Source organism: Charadrius vociferus, unplaced genomic scaffold, assembly GCF_000708025.1.
Source record: "Charadrius vociferus isolate BGI_N301 unplaced genomic scaffold, ASM70802v2 scaffold119, whole genome shotgun sequence".
NCBI lineage: Eukaryota > Metazoa > Chordata > Aves > Charadriiformes > Charadriidae > Charadrius > Charadrius vociferus.
In genome coordinates this window covers 757935-778229 of record NW_009650170.1, presented here as the reverse complement: position 1 = coordinate 778229, position 20295 = coordinate 757935, and the positions used below count along the sequence as shown (strand labels likewise).

Here is a 20295-nt window from a genome sequence, read left to right as displayed (position 1 = left end):
ATGTAATTCTCACTGGAGAATGTTGCTTTAAATGATGCTACGATGAAGCAGTAGGAGCCGAGATTTAGTCATGTACATCTCCAAAAAACTGGCCATAAAAACTTAAGTTCACTTTATAATATTAGTTCAGTATGTTTAAATTTTATTATTTATATTTATATGAATAGTTTTACCTTTTTCCCTCCTGAAAAAATATTAGGTACCTTACCAATAAAAAGGCCATTAGTAAATGCACAGCTCAGTTACATTTCAAAGTGCAATACTAAACACATTCATTTAGATAAAAATACACACATTTATAGCAGACTGTCATATAAGTCTAAGATAAGATGTTTTTGTGATGGTATGTATGCTGTAAAGAAGCAGCAAACCTTAGATATATAGTTATAATCACACCTAAAGAAGTTTAAAATTTATTTCAGTAAATAAATGTAAAATAATAAAAATATTTATATTCTACAGGCAAAAAGTAGGTGTAACATTTTAAGAACAAGCAAAACTGGAGGAAGATGGTCTTAAAATTCTGTAAAAATAATTTATTTCCTTAGAGAAAGATAATTATTTGAGAGTTGGCATAACTTTCTGATTTTTCAGTTACATCGCTTTTTGGAAAATAATAAAAAAAGGGTCCGATGAAACTCTTTTCTGAAATAATTCAGGTAATGGGAGTTAAGACCATTAGAACTCTCACTTGTAAAATGACAAGAGTACTTGTGGTGAAACTCAACCTTTTTTTTTTTTGTTATCAAAAGGCACAACCTATGTTAAACCTACAAAGGCAAGAAACATCTGCAGCACACATCTTGATTTTCAAAGATGCATTAAAAAAAATCTATATAGGAGTTAATGTATTTTTATTATGTCTGTGCTTGATATCTAAGGGTCAGACATGTGATAGAAAAGTAATGAGACCATGTTGAGAAAAATGAGGTAGTCAACAGGAAAATCAACCTCATTTATAATAATATTCCTGTGATCAGCAGGTGCATAACTCTCCCAGCTATGGTCATTAACTGCATTCATTTCACACTTAACATCTACATTTGCAAACCATTTGAAAGTAAAATTACCTTCAAATTCAATTTTCAATTTTATTTTATATCTTCAACTTTGATTGACTATTCTCCTCACAATGGTAGCTATAGTGAGATTGCAAGTAAATGGTAGCAACTACCCAACAGTACAGATAAACTCATCTTCTCAGATTACCTATTCACTTTGCTTTTGTATGTATAATAATTTATAACCATTTGTTAATGTTCAATTCAAGGCTTAAAATGAACTTAGAAAAAATGATGCTGGACTGTTGAAGGGATACTTCATTTATTAGGCTCACTTGTTCTTAAAATGAAAGTGGTTTTCTCCTTATAAAGGACTTAAACTGGAAGTTTACCAAACACAAAAGCAGGTATTTCATTGATGTTGCTAAGCAAAGAGCAACTCCCATACAGTTTATTATTAATGGAAACCTTTTGTATCCTGGTGGAAATCCAAATAGAATCCTCTGGTAAAGCTTAACTATTAGGATGTTGGTATATCAGTACTTAGCAATTGTAGTGTCATTTTCTCCATTAAAAGTATGTGCTTCAGAAACATTAGATAGTATCATCTCCATTTTAAAGACAGAAAAGCAACGGAATAGCAATGGTCAGCTGATTTGCCATGCTTACAGATTCTGAAGCTTCTTATTCAGGAGCAGTCTGTACTTCACATATGTTTTATTTTATGCACTACTTGTAAATTTGTCTGTAGGAGATATCATGTTATTGAACTGGCTGCCTGATCATCCAAAATCCAGAGCTCTGTATTCTGCCCTCACAAAACCAGACTTAGTTATGCTGAAAATCAACCAAATCTCTACAAAATGAGATCAGGAAGACTGATATGTCACCTAGACCTAGAGAACAAGTTGTGAAGAATCAGCTTTATTTTTATCTACTGGAATCTTCTGTTGATAATGTTTTTTCTGGAGAGAATTGAAGAGAAAAAACACTAAAGTCCCCTTAAACAGTATTCATAAAAGAACAGTAATGCATTTGGCACGTGCAAAACCAGAATCATCAAATCTGGTTGCCAGAATAGAAAAACTTTCCAAATATGGGCAATTACACAGAACTGGTGATTTCTGAGCTCTCCCTACAAGATATCAACATATTTGCAATAAATTCTCCAACTGAAAGAATGACCTGCTATTTTCACTGATCAAGAACAATTTGTTGTGACAGTTTGATTACTCTTAGAACTTCACGTTTCAAAAATCATTCTGGAAGTGGTCATTAATATTCATAACATATTCTAGAAACTTCTATCAATATTTTAACATCCTCAGCTTTGAAATGAGCTCATCTCTTATTTTCAAGTATTTAGTAAGTTCTGTATTAAGGCATGGTGATATGTTCCTCTGAAGCATGGCTAACTGTGCCAAACCGTTCAGAAAACCCTAATTCTAGAAAATAGTTTTAAATTTGTTCAGTACAAAGTACTCCAATGAGTATTAATTTATGGAAAGTTTAGTGCCTACTTCTTTTCAGGAATCTAAACAGATTACCCTTATAAGGCAGTTATTTATACCTGCAACTAATTCTGCTGCTCTTTTCTTTAGTTTATTGGCTGTTCTATTTCCACTTCTTTTTCTTTCCATGAATTTATCTATTCTAAAGAGACAATCTGTCCTTTCATGTTTACAAAGACAAAGAAAAAGTTATGTTCACACCGGCTATATGTAATAGTTCTCAAGTACAGCCATATTTCTCACATTTAAACCGTTTATTTTCATTACTAAGAACTGCTAAGAAGTCTGCCCTTTAAAGAGACAAAACTAACTTTTCTTGCTAACACTGAATCATGCATTTACTTTATTTGGCACATGAAAATCCTGACTGACAAACCCTACCAACCAAACATTAAACAGGATTCAGTTTACTCCACGTTACTTAAATTGATCCACCAACCAAAATATACATAATTAGTATTTTTCCTCTCTCTCCAAAGTCTCAGAAGACAGTAATTTATTCTGTAATATCACCAGGACACCATCAAACACTATGATAATATTTATTCTATTCATTTAATAGTATATCGTATGATAGATTAAAATAGACTCACTACCTAGCAAGTTAAAACAACAAAATAAAGCATCTCTCCCACCAGTTCCAACAGATTGATGATATATTTAAACAAAGATAAAGTGACACTGGTTAAAATAATTACTTTCAGGGCATTTTCAAACTTATGCAGAAATATTGCAACAAAGAAAGATAACCTTCTTATCTTGGACTAAAGCAACTAGTGGAAGAAGAGAGAACTGTACAGACTGGACCCAACATTTCACCATCCCACTAAGCTAAAGATATTGTGCTATACTAAATTAAGACTGCCTGTAACTGCATTTAAAAAAAAAAAAAAAGCAATTATGCTAACTGTTCATTTGCAGACACTACAACTGCAAGACCAATCCTGCAACACCAGCCTTGGAGGATACAACAGCCCAATGAAGGAAATACTGTTTTTTGTGACAGCTGTTGACATCACCGTACAAATTGTACCTAATTTGAGCTTGGCAGACTGATGAGTATGCTCTGGTCTGAGGAGAACGCAATGTGCTATTTCTGTAACAAATCTGAGAAATATGTTTTTGTTCATCATTCTGTTTTTTTCTAGCCTTTAAATAAATGGTAATGCTGGATAACCTGTCTGTTAGCAGGCCCAAAGTGATGAGCCAAAAGGAGACTGGTGCCTGGAAAGAGAAGAGGCCCCCTTCCTCCACTCTCCTCTCCTTCCCAAAACGATCTCCACTTCCCCTACCATTCATCTGGCCTGCAGATACAGACTGTTGCCAAATACTACCTGGAAAACTTTATCGTAGCACCAGAAGAACACACACTGGAAAATACTGGTTTAAGGCATTAATTAGGACAATCAGACCTCATCCAGATTTAGGATATTTTAAAAGAAGTCACAAGCTTCAAGACACACCATGGACAAAGACTAACTGTAAATTTATTTTGAAAATGTTCTTTTTTTTATAGCTGAGTGAAGAACCCGAATTCAGGACCACTCCATGTTACCTGGCCCAGAATCTGACTCAAACCATCTTCTTTCTAGTTTGATACTAGGTATGTTACTTTGATGATCATAACCTGCGACTAAGTATTCCTTTTTTTCACACCTCAATTTACTTATCACTAAGTATTCAGACGAATGCAATATTTTTATCTGAAATTAGAATTCCAGTTTATCTTTACAGTGAAAAAGCTGGTAACTGTTTTCTAACCCCATCCTTCAATTTCCTGGAAAACGTAACAAAATCATTCTCAAGGTCTATGCCATTAGACTCCCACTGTACTCTCCCTTTGACAAACAGATTGATACAATTTTTCAGTAAGTTAAATTATTTTATCCCCCTCCCCCCCTTTTTTTTTTTTGGCTCTGATCCCTTTTGAAAGCAGTAAGAGACAAAAAGCCCATCAGGGTCAGAACAGCAAGTGAAAGGGTTTTGCCTTTCACAGACCAAGTGGCTAATCTAACTAGCAACATAATTTGAACTAGCACTGTGCATTTTGTTGTCAGTTCTGTAACAACTGTGTGAATTCTTTTTTTATATCTGGAAGCAGGACACCCTGATCATGGGATATCTTTTTTGCAGTATTTATGTTGTTACTCTACTGAAAGTGATGACTAGAAGAGTTATTAAAAAATGTTTACTTTTAAATATATTACTTAATTTCCTTCGTAAATTATGGAATTTAGCATACCTTAATAGTTTTAAGAATGTTTCCGCATTTCACTGCTGCTTCACAAAAAAATTCAAGAGGCAAGCCTCATGCTACTCACTAAACATCAGAATTTCAAATAATCTCTCCAGCTAAATCTGTTCAATAAATTTTACCTCAGTCTCTATCTAAAATCTTCCAATGTCAGAAGTACACAATAGAATTAGCATCTATGTACTGCTTCTAATTTTAAAAGGTTGGTCTAAGTTTTGCAAGGCTAACCAAGATTCATATTTTTATTGTTCTGTATCTGAAAACATGCTAGGTCTTCAGATTAACATGAATAATTTATCATATCTCTGTCAGCAAAGCTAAAATGATGACTCATTATGTTAGCATGTAACCCATAAATTATGGTGTCTGTGAATAAATGATCTATGCATCTAGAAATCTAGTATGTTGTTATTAAAAATTTGAAATTAATAAACTTATATTTACAGAAACTGTTTGAAAAAAGGAAATGGGGCATATTCTATATTCTACTGTGCTGTTCACAAGCCTTGCTATAAAATTTCTTATCAACAAGTACAACTACTTTAGGAATGCAGACATTTTAAGCCCTTTCCCCCTGTAGATTCCTCTACACATAACTAGCTAAACTTTTGACAGAAAACTTGTTAAACCTTATCAGGTATGTTCCAGAGTTTGAAACTCTAGCGTTCCCATTTATTCAATAAATCAAGAGCATCTCTTTGTGTTATAAATCCACTAAGCTTCCATGTATGATCGAAAACATCACTCCTCACACAGTGAAAATAAGCTACAACTGTGGTTTCAGGCCATGCTAATTCTGAAATGTCATTCCAAAGAGAGTTAGGAAAATGACAAATTTCCAAAAGTTAATATCTCCCAACTGTGTTTGATTATTCCCAAGCTTTCTGAAATTCTTCTCCCTAGCAAAAAAATACATGTGAACAAAAAGCAAGCATCTGCCTTAATTGTGATGAACTTCAATATGTAAAAAAAAAAAAAACCCAAACCAAAACTACATTTAAAATACAGAGTCATAACTTTAAATTACAGACTGTAAATCCTGCACACGGGGAGGAATAATCCCCTAGTCTGAGGGCTGACTGGCTGGAATGTAGCTTTGTACAAAATGACCCGAGGGTCCCGGTGGACAAGAAGTTGACCATGACCAGCAAAGCACCTCTGCAGCGAGGAAAGTCAAGAGCATCCTGGGCTGCATTAGGAAGAGCATTGCCAGCAGGTCCAGGGAGGTGATCCTTCCTCTGTACTCAGCGCTGGTAAGACAGCCAGAGTGCTGGGTCCAATGCTCAGCTCTGTGATATGAGAGACATGGGCATACTGGTGTGAGTACAACGCAGGATAATCAAGATGATTAAGAGACTAGAGCATCTGACTTAGTAGGAGAGGTTGAGGGAGCTGGGATTGTTTAGCCTTGAGAAGGTTCAAGGGGGATCTCGCTAATATGGATAAATACCTGATGGGAGGAGTAAAGATGACTGAACCAGACTCTCCTCTGCAGTATCTAATGAATGGGCAAGAGGCAACGTGCACAAACTGAAATACAAGAGATTTTCTTTAAACATATGGAAAAGAAAAATTACTGTAAGGGTGACTGAACACTGGAACAGAGATGGTACAGTAGCCATCCTCGCAGGGATTCAAAACCCAACTGGACAGAGTCCTGGGCAAGCTGCTGTAGCTGAGACTGCTTTGAGCAGGTGGGCTGGACTAGTCCATCTCTGGAGGTCCTATAACCCGATTCTGTGAATGGCTGCAGTCCTTTGTTACATTTTTCCTGTCAGCACATTGTTGTGAGAAAAAGAGGGGGGAAAAAAAAATAAAATAAAATCTTTATTCTTCATAACGTTTCAATCTTTTTTTTAACACTTAGCTGGTAAAATGCTTATCAACAGGTTTGCTCAGGTAGTATCTGCCTATTCATAGTCAGATTACCTTTGCTTGTCACTAGCCTTCACTAGCTCCACTAAAGTCACCATTAAAGTCAATGAGCAACCATTCTGTAATCCGCAGCACGTTCATGCCAGCCAGACGGTTCATAAGGTAGTGAGTAATTCTAGGAAATGGCAACAAAGCAGAGTCCTATGGCACATTTTGGGCACGAAGTTCTGGGTTACGGAAGCAGGGCTCTGACTGAGAAGCAGCTATCACTGACGGTGTGCATTTTGCTGTGCAGGTTAAGTCACAGGGGTGAGGTGATCTTACAGGAGACCTCAAACCTCTTCAAATTTACAAAGTATGCTACATTTGATTTATAGCCATTTACCATCCAAAGATTTAAACAAGTAGTCTGAAGCACCATGAAGCTGGCCATCATTGAGACAGGCAGCAATGGATCAGTAAATACCATAGCTGGTTCTGCCACTAACCTTGTTGAATCACTTTACATATTAGTTTGAATGCATTTTGTTATTATCTTTTATCCTGTCTGGATGCCCAAATGCAAAACTGGGAAACTTCTCTTTTTCATCAAAAATGCTGTCTCCCTAAACTGGCCTCTATTCAATGATAGAATAATACATCAAATATTAAGTCTGTACTATCAGCACACGCTAGCCTGCATATCAATGCAAGTGTGCTTGATCAACCACCAGATTTTAAAAACTTAGTATAAATTCAGTTTTTATCACTTCATATATTTAAAAGTATCATACAACAAGTTAGTTAACTCTTTATAATACACTTTCAAAAAAATTGATAAATATTACTCCCTTAACATATACCAGAGAACTGGGTGATAAAAAGGCTGAGCAACCTACAGGGACTCATACAAGACCACATAATGTTTCAGTACATCACCAGAAATAGAGCTTCTGATCCTTGTTTGTACCTCAGACCACCCCACTTTTTTTTTTTTTGTGGCTACAGTACAATTTGAAGGTCTGTTTTCTCACATCAACATCTCTACTCATTTGCTGTAAAACTTATAACAACATGATGTACTAATTTCAGGTGATACTTAATGTTGAAAATAAAAATAGCAGAAATAAAGTATAACGATGAGTGGCATTACAGTATTTTAAGAAGAATGAATGTTTGTGTGCTTGACAAAATGCCAAGTAGAAATGCTAGCACCTGCACATGTCAACATATTGGTGATTAAACCAAGAATGCCAACACAAGCCAGATGCTGTTTTCTTTTACACACAAATATTGTTTCAAACATCAAGTTACTTTTGCTTTTCCAGAAAGGTAGCAAGATCCATAATACTGAAGGTTTAACAACTGGCTACTACATTTACAATAGATGGCTATATTCACAGCATTACTAACAACTTTGCTATTTGCTTCAAAAAGGTTGCATAAATTACATGCTCTGTACCCTAGTTGTGATTCTATTATGCTTCACCAAATTTTTCATCCACAATCTATTTTACACATTTTTTAGGCAGACAAATACATTGATTGTTAATGTGGCAACATTCATCTCATCGCACCACCTAACAATGTATCTAAAATTCTACTTAAATTTCTTCCAAAGAAAGGGCAAACCAGATAATTTAAACAGTAGTTTGCACATTCGGTATTTATTACAGGAATCCTGCATGACTGGTTGACAGCAGCAAGTCAGAAAGTTTAGCTCAGCTAACGCCAGCAGTGATGGATGGCCTTGAAAAAATTCTTGTTTGCTGATCAGATCAATCACTGAATAGAATGCAAAAGAGAGGATGTGGCTCCAACTAAATTCATATTTCCATCTCTATGCAGAATGGGAAAGGAAGAAGTGTGCCATAAAGCATCATGTGCAGCTATTAGAAGACTTGCCAAAGTGTTTTTTGCATAAAGTAAACTTGATGGCTTGATATGCTATCAATTTTCACTTGAAGCTACTCAAATATTCAGTAGTAAGTAGTCAGATTATGTAAGAAACCATCTTTGAACATTAAACTCCAGGAAGCATCAGCACAATCAATATTCTGTCCACAAACAAGCACAAGACTCCTTTCAAAACGTTTGAAATTAAGAGAACTGAATGGCAGTCACATGAAGCAAGGAGCGCTTGTCTACACTATTTACTGGATTATCATGAGTCTGCTAGGATAAAATACATTGTCTATTTTGCAAGTCTTGAAGGAGTTTATAGGTACATCAATAAGTTACAGCTGACTTCTAATAGAAAATTTTAGTACTAAATTGATTTTTAAGAAGTTTAACTTCTGCATACAGTTGCTCTAAGTTGGGAACAAATGAGATTGTACTTTTTAGGCATATATACCTTTAAGTAGCTCCAGTTACTTTGATAAAATTCTGTTATAATCAAATCATGCTTATTCTGATAATTACAAGAGTAATTAAGAAATGAAACAGTTACACTGAATTAAACATCTATTCTTCAGTAGTGGTTTTGGCAGTGTTAGGCTGACGGTTGGCCTTGATCTTAGATGTCCCTTCCAACCTAGACAATTCTATGATTCCAAGTTTATGGAAATGTATTAAGTGAGATTACTTCATCCACATAGACACTGATATCACTGCACATAAGGAGAGAGAATTAGGATTTGTCTCAGGGTCTCTGATAATACTAATTTAGAATCAGGAAAGTTGATAAAAAAAAAAAAAAAAAGAAGTGACACATACATTATAACCATTTAAATACAGTGTATGTTTACATAAGCTATACACAGTGCAAATACATGTATTTTGTATTTAGAGAAGTACATAAGAATATTATAGAAGAAAATATATATTGTTGTAAGAGGGACATAGTAATGGTGGGAACAGGAAGTAGTGAGAAAAGATGAAGAAAATGTAAAGTCTAGACAGGAGCTGGAAAAAGAAAGGTGGGAGAAGTGGTAGAAAATAAGAGGTCTTTCAGTTATCAAAAAGAGCAAGAGATGAAAAATTAAAATGAGTAGAAGAAAGGTGAAGAGGTTCTTGTGAAGAGGTATAGATGGGTGGCAAGTACCCAAAAGAACCAAACTCAATGTGACACTACAGAAAATCTGAATTCCTGTACCTGTCACTGAGTCTCTGCCATCTGTCTATAGAATGTCTATGAGAAACAAATTTATGCACTTGGTTTCTGTTTACTGCATGACTTATCCTGTTTGTTTTGTCCCTTTTGTTACACGCTTTTAGAAGTAAGGCAACAATTAAAACCATAGAAGCAGAAAGTGTAACCAGAACTACACTCAGGAAATTTATCAAAGAACAGAAAAGTCAGTGTGGTTTGACACACAGAGAAGGTCTTCGTGTTGCAGGGAAAAAAAAAAAAAAAGGTAGCTTTAAAGTCACATATACTTATGTTAAAGATACCTTAATATCTAAGCAAAAAAATTATTCAAAATGAGGTAAGAAATAAAAAGAACCACCTTGACAGGAAAACATATCAGAAAATGTATAAAGGCTGTGGTAGGAAGAAAAATTAGAGAGAAAGGGAAGTTGCTTGAAAACATGCAGTTTTCTCATCTACTCAGCAGTTACCAGCTTTCCTGCCAACAGTTTCTCACTTTAAATTAGTAAAATGTTAGTATTTTCTGCACCAAGATCTTAGCACATAGAGTCAAGGTTGTCTTTAAACAGCTATTTTGAGTCCAGTGTTCTCTCTCAAATTTCCATGCTCCATGGAGAAGCAAAAATATTGCTTTGGTGAAGATCTGTGCTAAATAAGTTATTTTATCCTTTGAGGACTTTCTTAATGTTCAGATTCTAAAATCCTGTTAGAAATTAAGCGTGTCAGAGGAATATATAATGGTACAAACGGGATGTAGGTTGTAAATGCCCACTAACTCCCAAACCACTGAGACAAAAATACCTGCATGGACTGTTACAAATTGAATGAGGAATTTTAATAAATATGACTCAATTCATACTAGCATATTGTTTGTTAAAATAACAAAATATTCCAAGATGACTGTACTTATGCGAAGGCACAGAAGATAACAGAATTACCCACACATATAGCACACCATCCTAATTTCATGAAATAGATTATTTGTGTTATAATGAACACTGTTTCTCTACTACCATAGAGCTGGAATGATATTTGCTCAGGATCTCATTTTGTCTTCTGACTTAAACCTACGAGAGTTGTTTCCCCTTACTCCAAACACGAAACTTCAGACAATCAAGAAAAGCTGACACCTATGGATACAGATGAATGGAAAGTTACAGAAAGATAAACAAAAAATAAAATTCTGCATTGACTTTACTCAGTTTAAATGCATATCCTTCAATCCATCTTTACTTGCAGGATTTCTAATGGCATATCTCTTTTGTTAATCCAAAATTCTAGGTGTTCCACTGGCTGCAAAGCTGAGTGAGCTGTGCTGGTTATTAACAGCTGGTGCCACTAAAGGGGAAATGGTGTCCAAAGACAGAGAATTGCACAAGTTTAAAACTGTATTAAATCATTGCACATCAAACTAATGAAAAAAAGTCTGTTTCAAATGTTTCTCTCTTTCCTTACAAGATGGACATAATTATACCAATTAAGCACTCCAAGTTGTTCTAGCTCTTCATGATTTGTTTGGCTGGGGTTTTTTCTCCCCCTATTATTAGAATATATATTTCTTTTTGCCCTGAATCAAAGGGCTCTAGAATAGCTATTTACAAATCTCTTATGGATTTCCAGGAGACCCTCATGAGCCAGTATTTTCACCATCTTCATTCATGATTTTTAGAGCTTGTTCTCTCTTCAAAGGCGTACCGGAGTATTTAAAACATCCAAGAAAAAATGATCTCATTAGCTTAATTACTTCTTATTGACTTGACAAGTCACCATGCTTTAATGCAAAATCTGCCACTACAATTAATGGCTGCAATCAGGCATTCACTTTATATTAAGTACTCAAGGAAATTTTATGCATCTTACAGTAACTCAGTGGAGAAGTCTTGTCCCAGTGGCACAAAAATCTGAAGTGTCAGAAATTGCTGGATCAGTCCCACTAGAAACAGGAAAAAAATTAATAACATGCTGTGTGCGTGCAGATGCACATTTCACAATCAAGCATTTCAATTTTGTACCATACAGCTATGCTTCTGCAACACTATTTCCCAATGTTCACACAACATACGAACACAAGAAAAACCTGAAGAAAATCAATTCAAACTGCAATGGAAGTGTTGTTTTAAGAGTCCCATCTGTGGCTTTAATGGTTCTTATGAAAATAAAAGGAACTTTTTTTCTTACAAGTCTACATTGTGTTCCAACAGCATGTAGACACCAAATATCCCATAGGAATTATAAAATAAACTAACACTTTCCTATCAAGATTATCTTATAGTCATATGAAACTTGCTCTCACATTTGTGACAACGTACACCCTAAACAACTTCAAAAAGCCCTTGGGTAAAAATGCAATCCAGATCATGACAACAATGCTCAGTGGAGGCTTCTGATTTTCAGAACAACTGATTTAACTGAGGGAACAAACAGAACAAATCTTTCAGGAATCAGGTAGCTCCCTATCAAGGGAAAACAGATAGTACAAAGCTGTCTGAATTGAACCATATGTTGTTTTCTTAGTTATTCCATCAGGGAGGGTACCGGCTGCTCTTCATTCACTTAACAAGATGCAACAGCAACATTATCTCCTCTTCTAAAGAATGCCAATTCAGAACTTCCTTCTTTTGTGGGTCAAACAACACTTAAAAATTTCAAGTTACATTTACAGATAGAACATCTTTTATTTTGGAAGAGTATTCAAAGATTACAGTACAACTGGAAGATTGTATACTTGATAAAAATGAAATACTTGAGGTACATACACCTCAAAAGAGGAAGAGGCAGAGGAAGACAGAATGGTAACAGACAGAAATTTGACTGTAGCATTGCAGCACTAGGTGAAAGAAATTTAAAACAAAACTATTCCTAGCCGTGGTAATTCACATCACTAATTCTCAATCCTCATTTTAGGCTGTAATAGTTTGTTACATTGGCAATAAAGAAATTAAAGTTGGATTTCTCAGAAAGATACATTAGACTAATACTGATTATACTGAAGATAATCTTAAATTTCTTTTCTAGAAATCAGATTAATCTTCAAGGCCTTAGTGCATGATCAGACTATACAATTTCTTATTTATTTTTTGTGTATGTTTGGAAAAGCTAATTTCTAATTATATACCCTGCATGAGGAGTATGCTGGAAGATTCCTGCTTCATTTGACCAAAATCACCATCTCAATTTTTCTTCAAAAGCAAGCAGTTAATTCTAAACCAGCTTGATTCATTACTACAACCTTATAAGGTATAATAACCTGCAGTGAAGTTTAATGTATAAATTATGACAATTGCTATATGCCCTGTGAAACATAGACTGCTTTGATTCTGGTTTATGCTGGTACAAGTAACAGACAACCTGAGGAAACACTCCATAGTATTCACCAAGGACTGATAACGCAGCTGAAATTCAGGTATAACTTGCTTGTACTGCTAGTGCTTAATTGATACGTAAAAGTAAATACACTTTAAAAAATAAAAGGAGAAAGAGGACAAATTCTGTAATGCCAATAGAATTACTGACTTTAGTTAGTGCTGAATGGAGTCAGAAATTATTTGCCAGACATCATGCTGTAGCGGGATCAGGTACAGAAGCAAACCTAGCAGCACTAAGACAACATGTATCAGTAAGCATCTTCCCTACAGCACTTACTTTAATATGGCATTTATATACCTTTTACTTATTTTTAACTGATCTGCTAAAACGTTAATGAAAAAAATATTTTGCTAGTGCTGCTTATGCCCAAAGTAAGGGAGAATAATCTAAGTTTAATTAAATCAGTCTTATATGGGAATGTAGTCAGAACAACATCACAGACATTTAATTCTTTGATACTTACAAGTTTGTCTAGTTTCCTTTGGTAGCTGCATTTTGTTGATTTGACTGCTTCCTTCAAGTACAAAAACAAAGCCTTTAACTTCTTTATCATATTCCTACAAAAAGAAACAAACATAAGCATCCTGATAGAATTCTTCTCCTCACAACTAACCATGCTACTAACATGCAAAGTTACTCTTCTTTTTTTTTTTTTAAAATCACAAATGGCAGACAGCTTTGCAAGTATGACAGTAATAATATAACCCATAGAAATACGCCCTTTACTTGCATGTTTTGTGAACAAATAATGCCAAGAAACAGAACTCATGATCCAATGGGCCCAACTTAATCCATTAGTTATCAGAATAGCAAAATTACTTACTAAATATTTAAACTATAATATTACACTGCAACCAACCTAGTCTGCAAGCAGGCATAAAGAACTAATTTAAGTAGTCAGTCTGTCATAATGACAGAAGTGCAAGTGACAACTCCACTGTCAGGTCAAAGCCCTCATTACTTTCTAATTTTAAGCTTCATTCACATTTTTCTGTTTTATACTCTAGGTTTTATAAGTTTCTTAAAAAACTTACTTTCCATATAGCTGATGGATTGCCAAAAATCTTCCATTTTGCTCCTGGGTTCTTGCCTTGAGCACTGAATATTTCAACAAATGGGCCACCCTATGATAAAATGGTTTAAGGATACATCATCCAACCAAATATTCAGCACTGAATCAACAATGGTCAAGATAAGTACATAAGAACAATCCCTCCCCCATCAGACTGTTACCACAGTCAGTATTACTGATTAGACAGAGAGCAGAATATGAATAACAGCTTCTGGACTGCTATAATATAGTAATCCATGTAGTCAATAATTGGGTTTAGTAGAGGATCAGAATATAAAATTGAAGGAATAGCACGGAATATTTTAAATTATTTTATTTATAATGTCATTCTCTAAAAACCCAAATTATTGTAAACATTCTAAAAGCATGCAGGAAGTTAGTAATTTATATTTAGATATGGTTTATTTTTACAACTCACCAAATTAAGTGAATTTTAAAACATAATGCTAAAAAATAAAAACTGTGCAGACTGGGTGTTGTCTGATTTCCTATGGAAATGAGGTTTACACAATCTGTCTACATATGTGAATATATTTAGCTCTGTCTATATATGCAAGTATGTCAAATACATTTCCCAGTAACTTCTCTACTAATTACCAAATTCCAGCTTGATTTGACCAAACAGTCTGGGAAACTCAACTGGGCCAACTGACCCAGCCTTGTAGTAGATCTGATCCTACGGTATCACCATAAAAAGGTAAGGGCTGTACTGCTGCTGCAGCCTTCATGAGGCATCAGAGAATTAATACTGGAAAAAATTATGAATGCTCCTGCCAGGTGAAAGCTTCTTACACGGAATACGTGCCCTATTAGACATCAAAGAATCTAAACACAGGCTCTTGGTGAGATAGGCTTTATCACCTCTGCTTAGAGAGTTATTTGATTCAACATTTTTCCCATTTGATGTCATATTTTTTGTGACATCTGATATACTCAGCCTATAGTTTATTAAGCATTTTTTCAGTAGCATAGTTGACCTAATCAATCATTACAACTCTGCCGCTCCCTTCTCATTCCTAGTTGCCTGTACTCAATTCTCTTTATGTTCAGCTGCCCAAACAATTTTACCCAGGTCAGAATGAGCAATAGGGGCCAGCAGTCTTGCCAGCAAAATAAATGCTCTTCAAATTATGCTCTCAGAGAACAACACTGCACCATATATGAATAAGGTATTTTCTTTTTCCCACCTACACCGGGCAGCTTCCAGTCGCATGGTGCTCTCAGAGGCAAAATGAAAAAGTAAGACTAATTATGTTTTACCTGATACTGATTTTTAAACATTTTCCAGCTTTCACAGGCAAAAAAATGTCAGCTTCTCAATCAGTAGAGACACTTGCAGACTACACTGAAAAAAAAAAAAAAAAAATCCAAATAAAAAGCTTTAGATAGGATTTGACACAAAAAAAAATTCTACAATGAAATCCCAACCATAGTTTAAGAGATATGAGTACTATTACGAAATACTTTTCATGACTACAGGATGTCTATCAACTGTATCAGAGTGCTACCGCAAAGGAATTAAGTTTAAAAAAAAATATAAATATTGATGCTCTCTTAGAAAATGTTCTCTTCATGCATCAAGTACTCAGCACTGCCTTTCTATATATTCCAAGTAAAACTAGTAATTTTATCATCAGCCCTTACTTTTAACAATGGAGGCTTTCTCATGCTTTAAACATGTTCAAAAATCATCTTTAATACACTTTTTTTTTATTATTCTTTGGTGTTGAGTGCCCACTGGAAAACGTTAGACTCCATTAAAGAGGAGCTTAACATTTAACATAGAAAAAGAGAAACATGGAACAGCTGCAATAGAAACCGCTCCATCCAGAGATATCTGGCAGAGACTTCTGAGACAAATTATCTTCTTCCACATTCAGCATTCTTCTTTGAGGATGATTAGTATAAGACTCAAACTAAGCACTTAAGTTATCTGAGGGCTGCTAATGTCAATGTGAATTAAGAAATGTCTGGAGTTGGAGGATCACAACAGTAGAAAGTGAAGGGACTGATACTGGAAGCCTCCCATGTCCCTCTTTGATCACGCTGAGTGTCTGCTATTTCACCTGAAGTCAGCAAAAAGTGAAGGGACCCTGAACGTAAAAGGTAGCTGTCAGTCTCCAAAGACAGGTAGAACCAGTCACAAGAGACAACATGCACCTTCACTGTGAAAACTGAAAGAGCTCATCAACTCACAGAAATCCTTTAACAAGACTGCGTCTCTTGTTTGATATACTTTGTTATGTTCACTGCTTCAGTTCAGGCACAGACAACTTAAAAGAACAGAATTATTTTTAATTACTGGGGTTTTTTTGAGCCTGAAAACATTTTCTTAACAGATAAAACCCAATATGCTGACCAGAAGAATACAAGTATAGCTTCTCATAAAGAACAGTTTAGGTCTCACAACCAGAAAGTGACAAAAAGGTTTAAATAAATTTTATAAAAGAGATATATGACTGCAAATTAACTAGAAATTCACTGACAATATGCATGAGTTCATAAACAATGTACACATTTCAAGGATTAGAGCAGCATTCTATTTTAGAAAGTATATCATCATTCGTTTAGGAAAACAAGATGAAATCTGTTGATGTTTAACCACAATTATTTTGATCAGCAACAACTATTTTAAGTCTTGAAGTTCTCTGTAAATGAAATAAAAATAGAAAAGAGATCAGATATTAGAAATTTATCCCATGCTGTTGCCAGGAACATTAGATAATTTAAACTTTTTGATTATAAGGAAAATGAAATTTAGAAACCATAGCATTTGTACAGGCCCATCAAAAGACATAACTAGTATTTTGATCGTATTACTTCAATGCTGCCACTGCACATCTAACATCGGTTGCATTATTTTGCATTTTAGACCATTTTCTATACAAATTTTCCACGTATTCAGTTGGCACAATTGTTTTTTTTTTTTTTTTTAACAATGACATTAATAGCTATATTGAACTATTCTAGATTATGAACAAGACAGTTTAGAAATGCCTTTTAAAGAATGCACTTCTAAAGCAAGCATATTATTTCTTCCTTCTGTATATATTCGCTCACAGAGCAATCATTTTGGAAATCAGTTTGTTCATTTTTTTGTCTGCAGCCCTGTCTTTGCTATTATGTACAGTCTTTAAACAAGCAATACTACTCAAAATTGCATGATTCGTGTCTTAGTGAGAAGTAATGGCACAGTGGAACTAATCTCAGAGTGACCTACTGTTTTGATTCACTTCATCAGAGCTAAATGTGAAGGACCAGTAGCAAGAGGCGCAGAAGTCACACCCTCCGACGGTACACATTTACAATGAATGTGTTACTGTAACTCACTTAGTCAGGCGCTTGTCCTTCCAGGACTAAGGAACCATCTCGTACTAACAAATAAAAACTTGGACCATCCCCCCAGGTTTTGTTTATTAGTACTTCTATGTGAAGGGGATATGAAGGAAGACAGTGCTTTTTCCTTGGAGCAAAGGCCTTTCACTTACTTTGCTTTAAAAATCAGTTCCAGATCTGCCAAGCATCATGCACCTAACACAACCCTCATGTACTCAGTTTTATTCACCGTTTTAGCATAAAGTATACCTGGCTTTCATAACAGCCAGTCCACTGATGGCACAACACAGAGTTTTAAAGGAAGATGCAAACAGCTCTGCATACTGCACAAGATGAGCGGAAGCCACGTTGATATATTAACTTGGGTTCAACACTGTGCTAATACACTTTGCCTCTCAGCAGTGCTTATTAGCTTTGGCTTGACATCACTAATTTATTTCCGCACTGTATTGTATGGAAATAGTTCTCAGTTGGCTCTGAGCACAGAAAACACATATGTGCACTGGTAAAACACCACAAAGACACACATCTGTATCATACAAAAAACTTCCGCTATAATTAATTCTTAAATTGAAGAAGCATGAGTCTGAACTGAAAAGTTCTCATACAAAAAGATATACTTAACATAGAAATGAACAAACAATTAAAGACTTTCATAATAGATCACAGAAAAGGTAGAGATATATATGAAGAAACAACATCTAGGAGGCATGTGGTAGTAAAAAGAAATAAAAAAACAGTGGGGTGATGAACACTTATTGAAGGACTAGAAATCTTAACATTTCAAATTGTCAAATAAAGTTCACTCTTACAATATGGCTTAAAATTTGTCACCAATGCAGCTGACATACATATGGGCAAGCTCGGTTATTCACTAATTTGCAGAACATATTTTATACAGACTCAAAGAAACTGATGACCCTTGTAACTATCAAATTCATAACAAGATGACTCTTCCTAACTTTAGTGAAAGGTAAACTAGACCCAAAGTTTGTAAGCATGTGTGTTAGGACAACTCATCCATACTACAAAGCTGATTACTGTAAACACATCAGTAAAATGTCTGTTTGTGTTTCATAAAGGCAAAAAACACTGCAAGTGACACAGCAATACATTTCTGCTCATATATTGCTTACTTGTAATTTCCCAATTTACATAAAGTTACTACAAATGAAGACTAGAAATTACCTTTGCTATTAGGATTGGTGACTACTAAAAACATCAACTGAATGACATTTGTCATGTAATTACTGAGATAATATTGAGGTGCTTTTATTATGCATCAAGATTCATTGTCTTTAGTTACAGTAACCCATGCTTAAAGATAAAGGAGAATGGTCTAGAAAATTGATAGTTGCAATATTCTTCCCCATTTCATTTTTCTTCCTCCTAGACTCTCCAGAAATTCTAAAAAACAAGAGTTCTTAAAATCCAGAGGGACTATTTTAGAAAAAAATCAACAGGATCCTGAAATACAAGTCTTCATTTTTTTTTTTTTTTGCATCTTTAACAAATAAATAGATATTTTATGACATCTTTATAGAATACCATAAACTAGGAATTCTTTCATTTTTCAGTCACAGATCAAACATTTTTTTATTGCCCTGAACCATGTGCTTTATTACATTTGTCCAACTGGAAATATAGGCTCAAAGTGTCAGTCAATGACAAACCATCAAGAATGTAGTTTATAAAGTTAAGCAACAATGAAAGATATTTATCTTCAGAAGAGAGATTCCTATCAGGATTTACCTTGTGAGGTCTTGATTTGTGCACTGACTTTGATCATTAGTTTCACAATGTTTCCTACACAGAAAACAAAGTAGCAGAAGTCCAAAGGGCCCTTTTACTCCTTCCATTCACAGAAACCACTTAGGACCCTGCAAAAATATGTCCATCCTATGACATCTTCTTATGTATATTTTTTCTTCAAACTAGAATGTTTCACAAATATTTCAATAATATTTTGTGTTTATGTAGCCCCACGGTTCAAACAATTGGTCCCTAGTAAGTTTCAAGCAATTTCACAAACAGCAAATGCAAACAGACCCTCATGCTTCCTTAAATTACTTAATACCAAGCACTGTCCCAACCCCAAGGGAGCCTGGGATGGACAGACTGATGCCGCCCTAGAAGCCCTTGTAGTTGTGGTTAGTCCCTTGACTTGAAAGGGACAACTTACTTAAGTATATGAACACATTTTTCTGATCAACATCCCAGAGTTGAAAAAGCTGTGCTTATTTAAGATTTTCTATTCTAAAGTCAAAAGTGTGAAGCAAAATAAAGTGAATTTCTACCTACTGCTAATTTGCATTGAAAAACGACACAAACACACTCTTTTTGGCAGGGAACGTAGGCTTAGACCCAGGACTGTTAATACATACAACTCACCATCACGGGCCCAAAGCCAGTGCTGATTTATGGCAGGCCGGGACACACCAGAGAAAGCAGTTCATCACTGATGAAGGGTTTTAGTATCTTCCAGACAAATGAATTCCACATATTGAATATTTAAAGCCGGGTTTGTAACACTGCTATATATTTTCTCAAAATACAACTTAACATAATGAATGGGCAGAAAGACCATTAATAAACTACACCAAGAATACCAGTGTTCCTATGTGCAAAGCAGCACAGCCAGCCTTTCCACACAACTCGCAGAATTAAGAAGAAAAAAACTCAAAAATTAAAATCAAGCTTTTCACTTTTATAAAATAACGGACCACAAAGCGTTTGGACACCAGGCCCACGACCGCAGCGCCAGCATCCCCACGGAGCCGCTTCCCTGCGCCACCGCGGCCGAGTCC

The 20295-nt window shown here is 35.1% G+C and overlaps 1 protein-coding gene across 1 annotated transcript in view; it reads right to left on the bottom strand.

Annotated features, from left to right (window-relative positions):
- The window catches only part of LOC104293072 (chromosome unknown open reading frame, human C3orf67), a 76859-nt gene extending 61426 nt beyond the window's left edge, over positions 1–15433 (bottom strand). The window contains exons 1-4 of the mRNA XM_009892534.1: positions 15413–15433; positions 14115–14204; positions 13544–13637; positions 11575–11647 (exon numbers count right to left, since the gene is read on the bottom strand). Coding sequence (XP_009890836.1) covers positions 11575–11647; positions 13544–13637; positions 14115–14204; positions 15413–15433 — 278 coding nt within the window. The remainder of the gene's footprint in view (positions 1–11574; positions 11648–13543; positions 13638–14114; positions 14205–15412) is intronic.
- Between the last annotated feature and the right edge of the window lie 4862 nt (positions 15434–20295).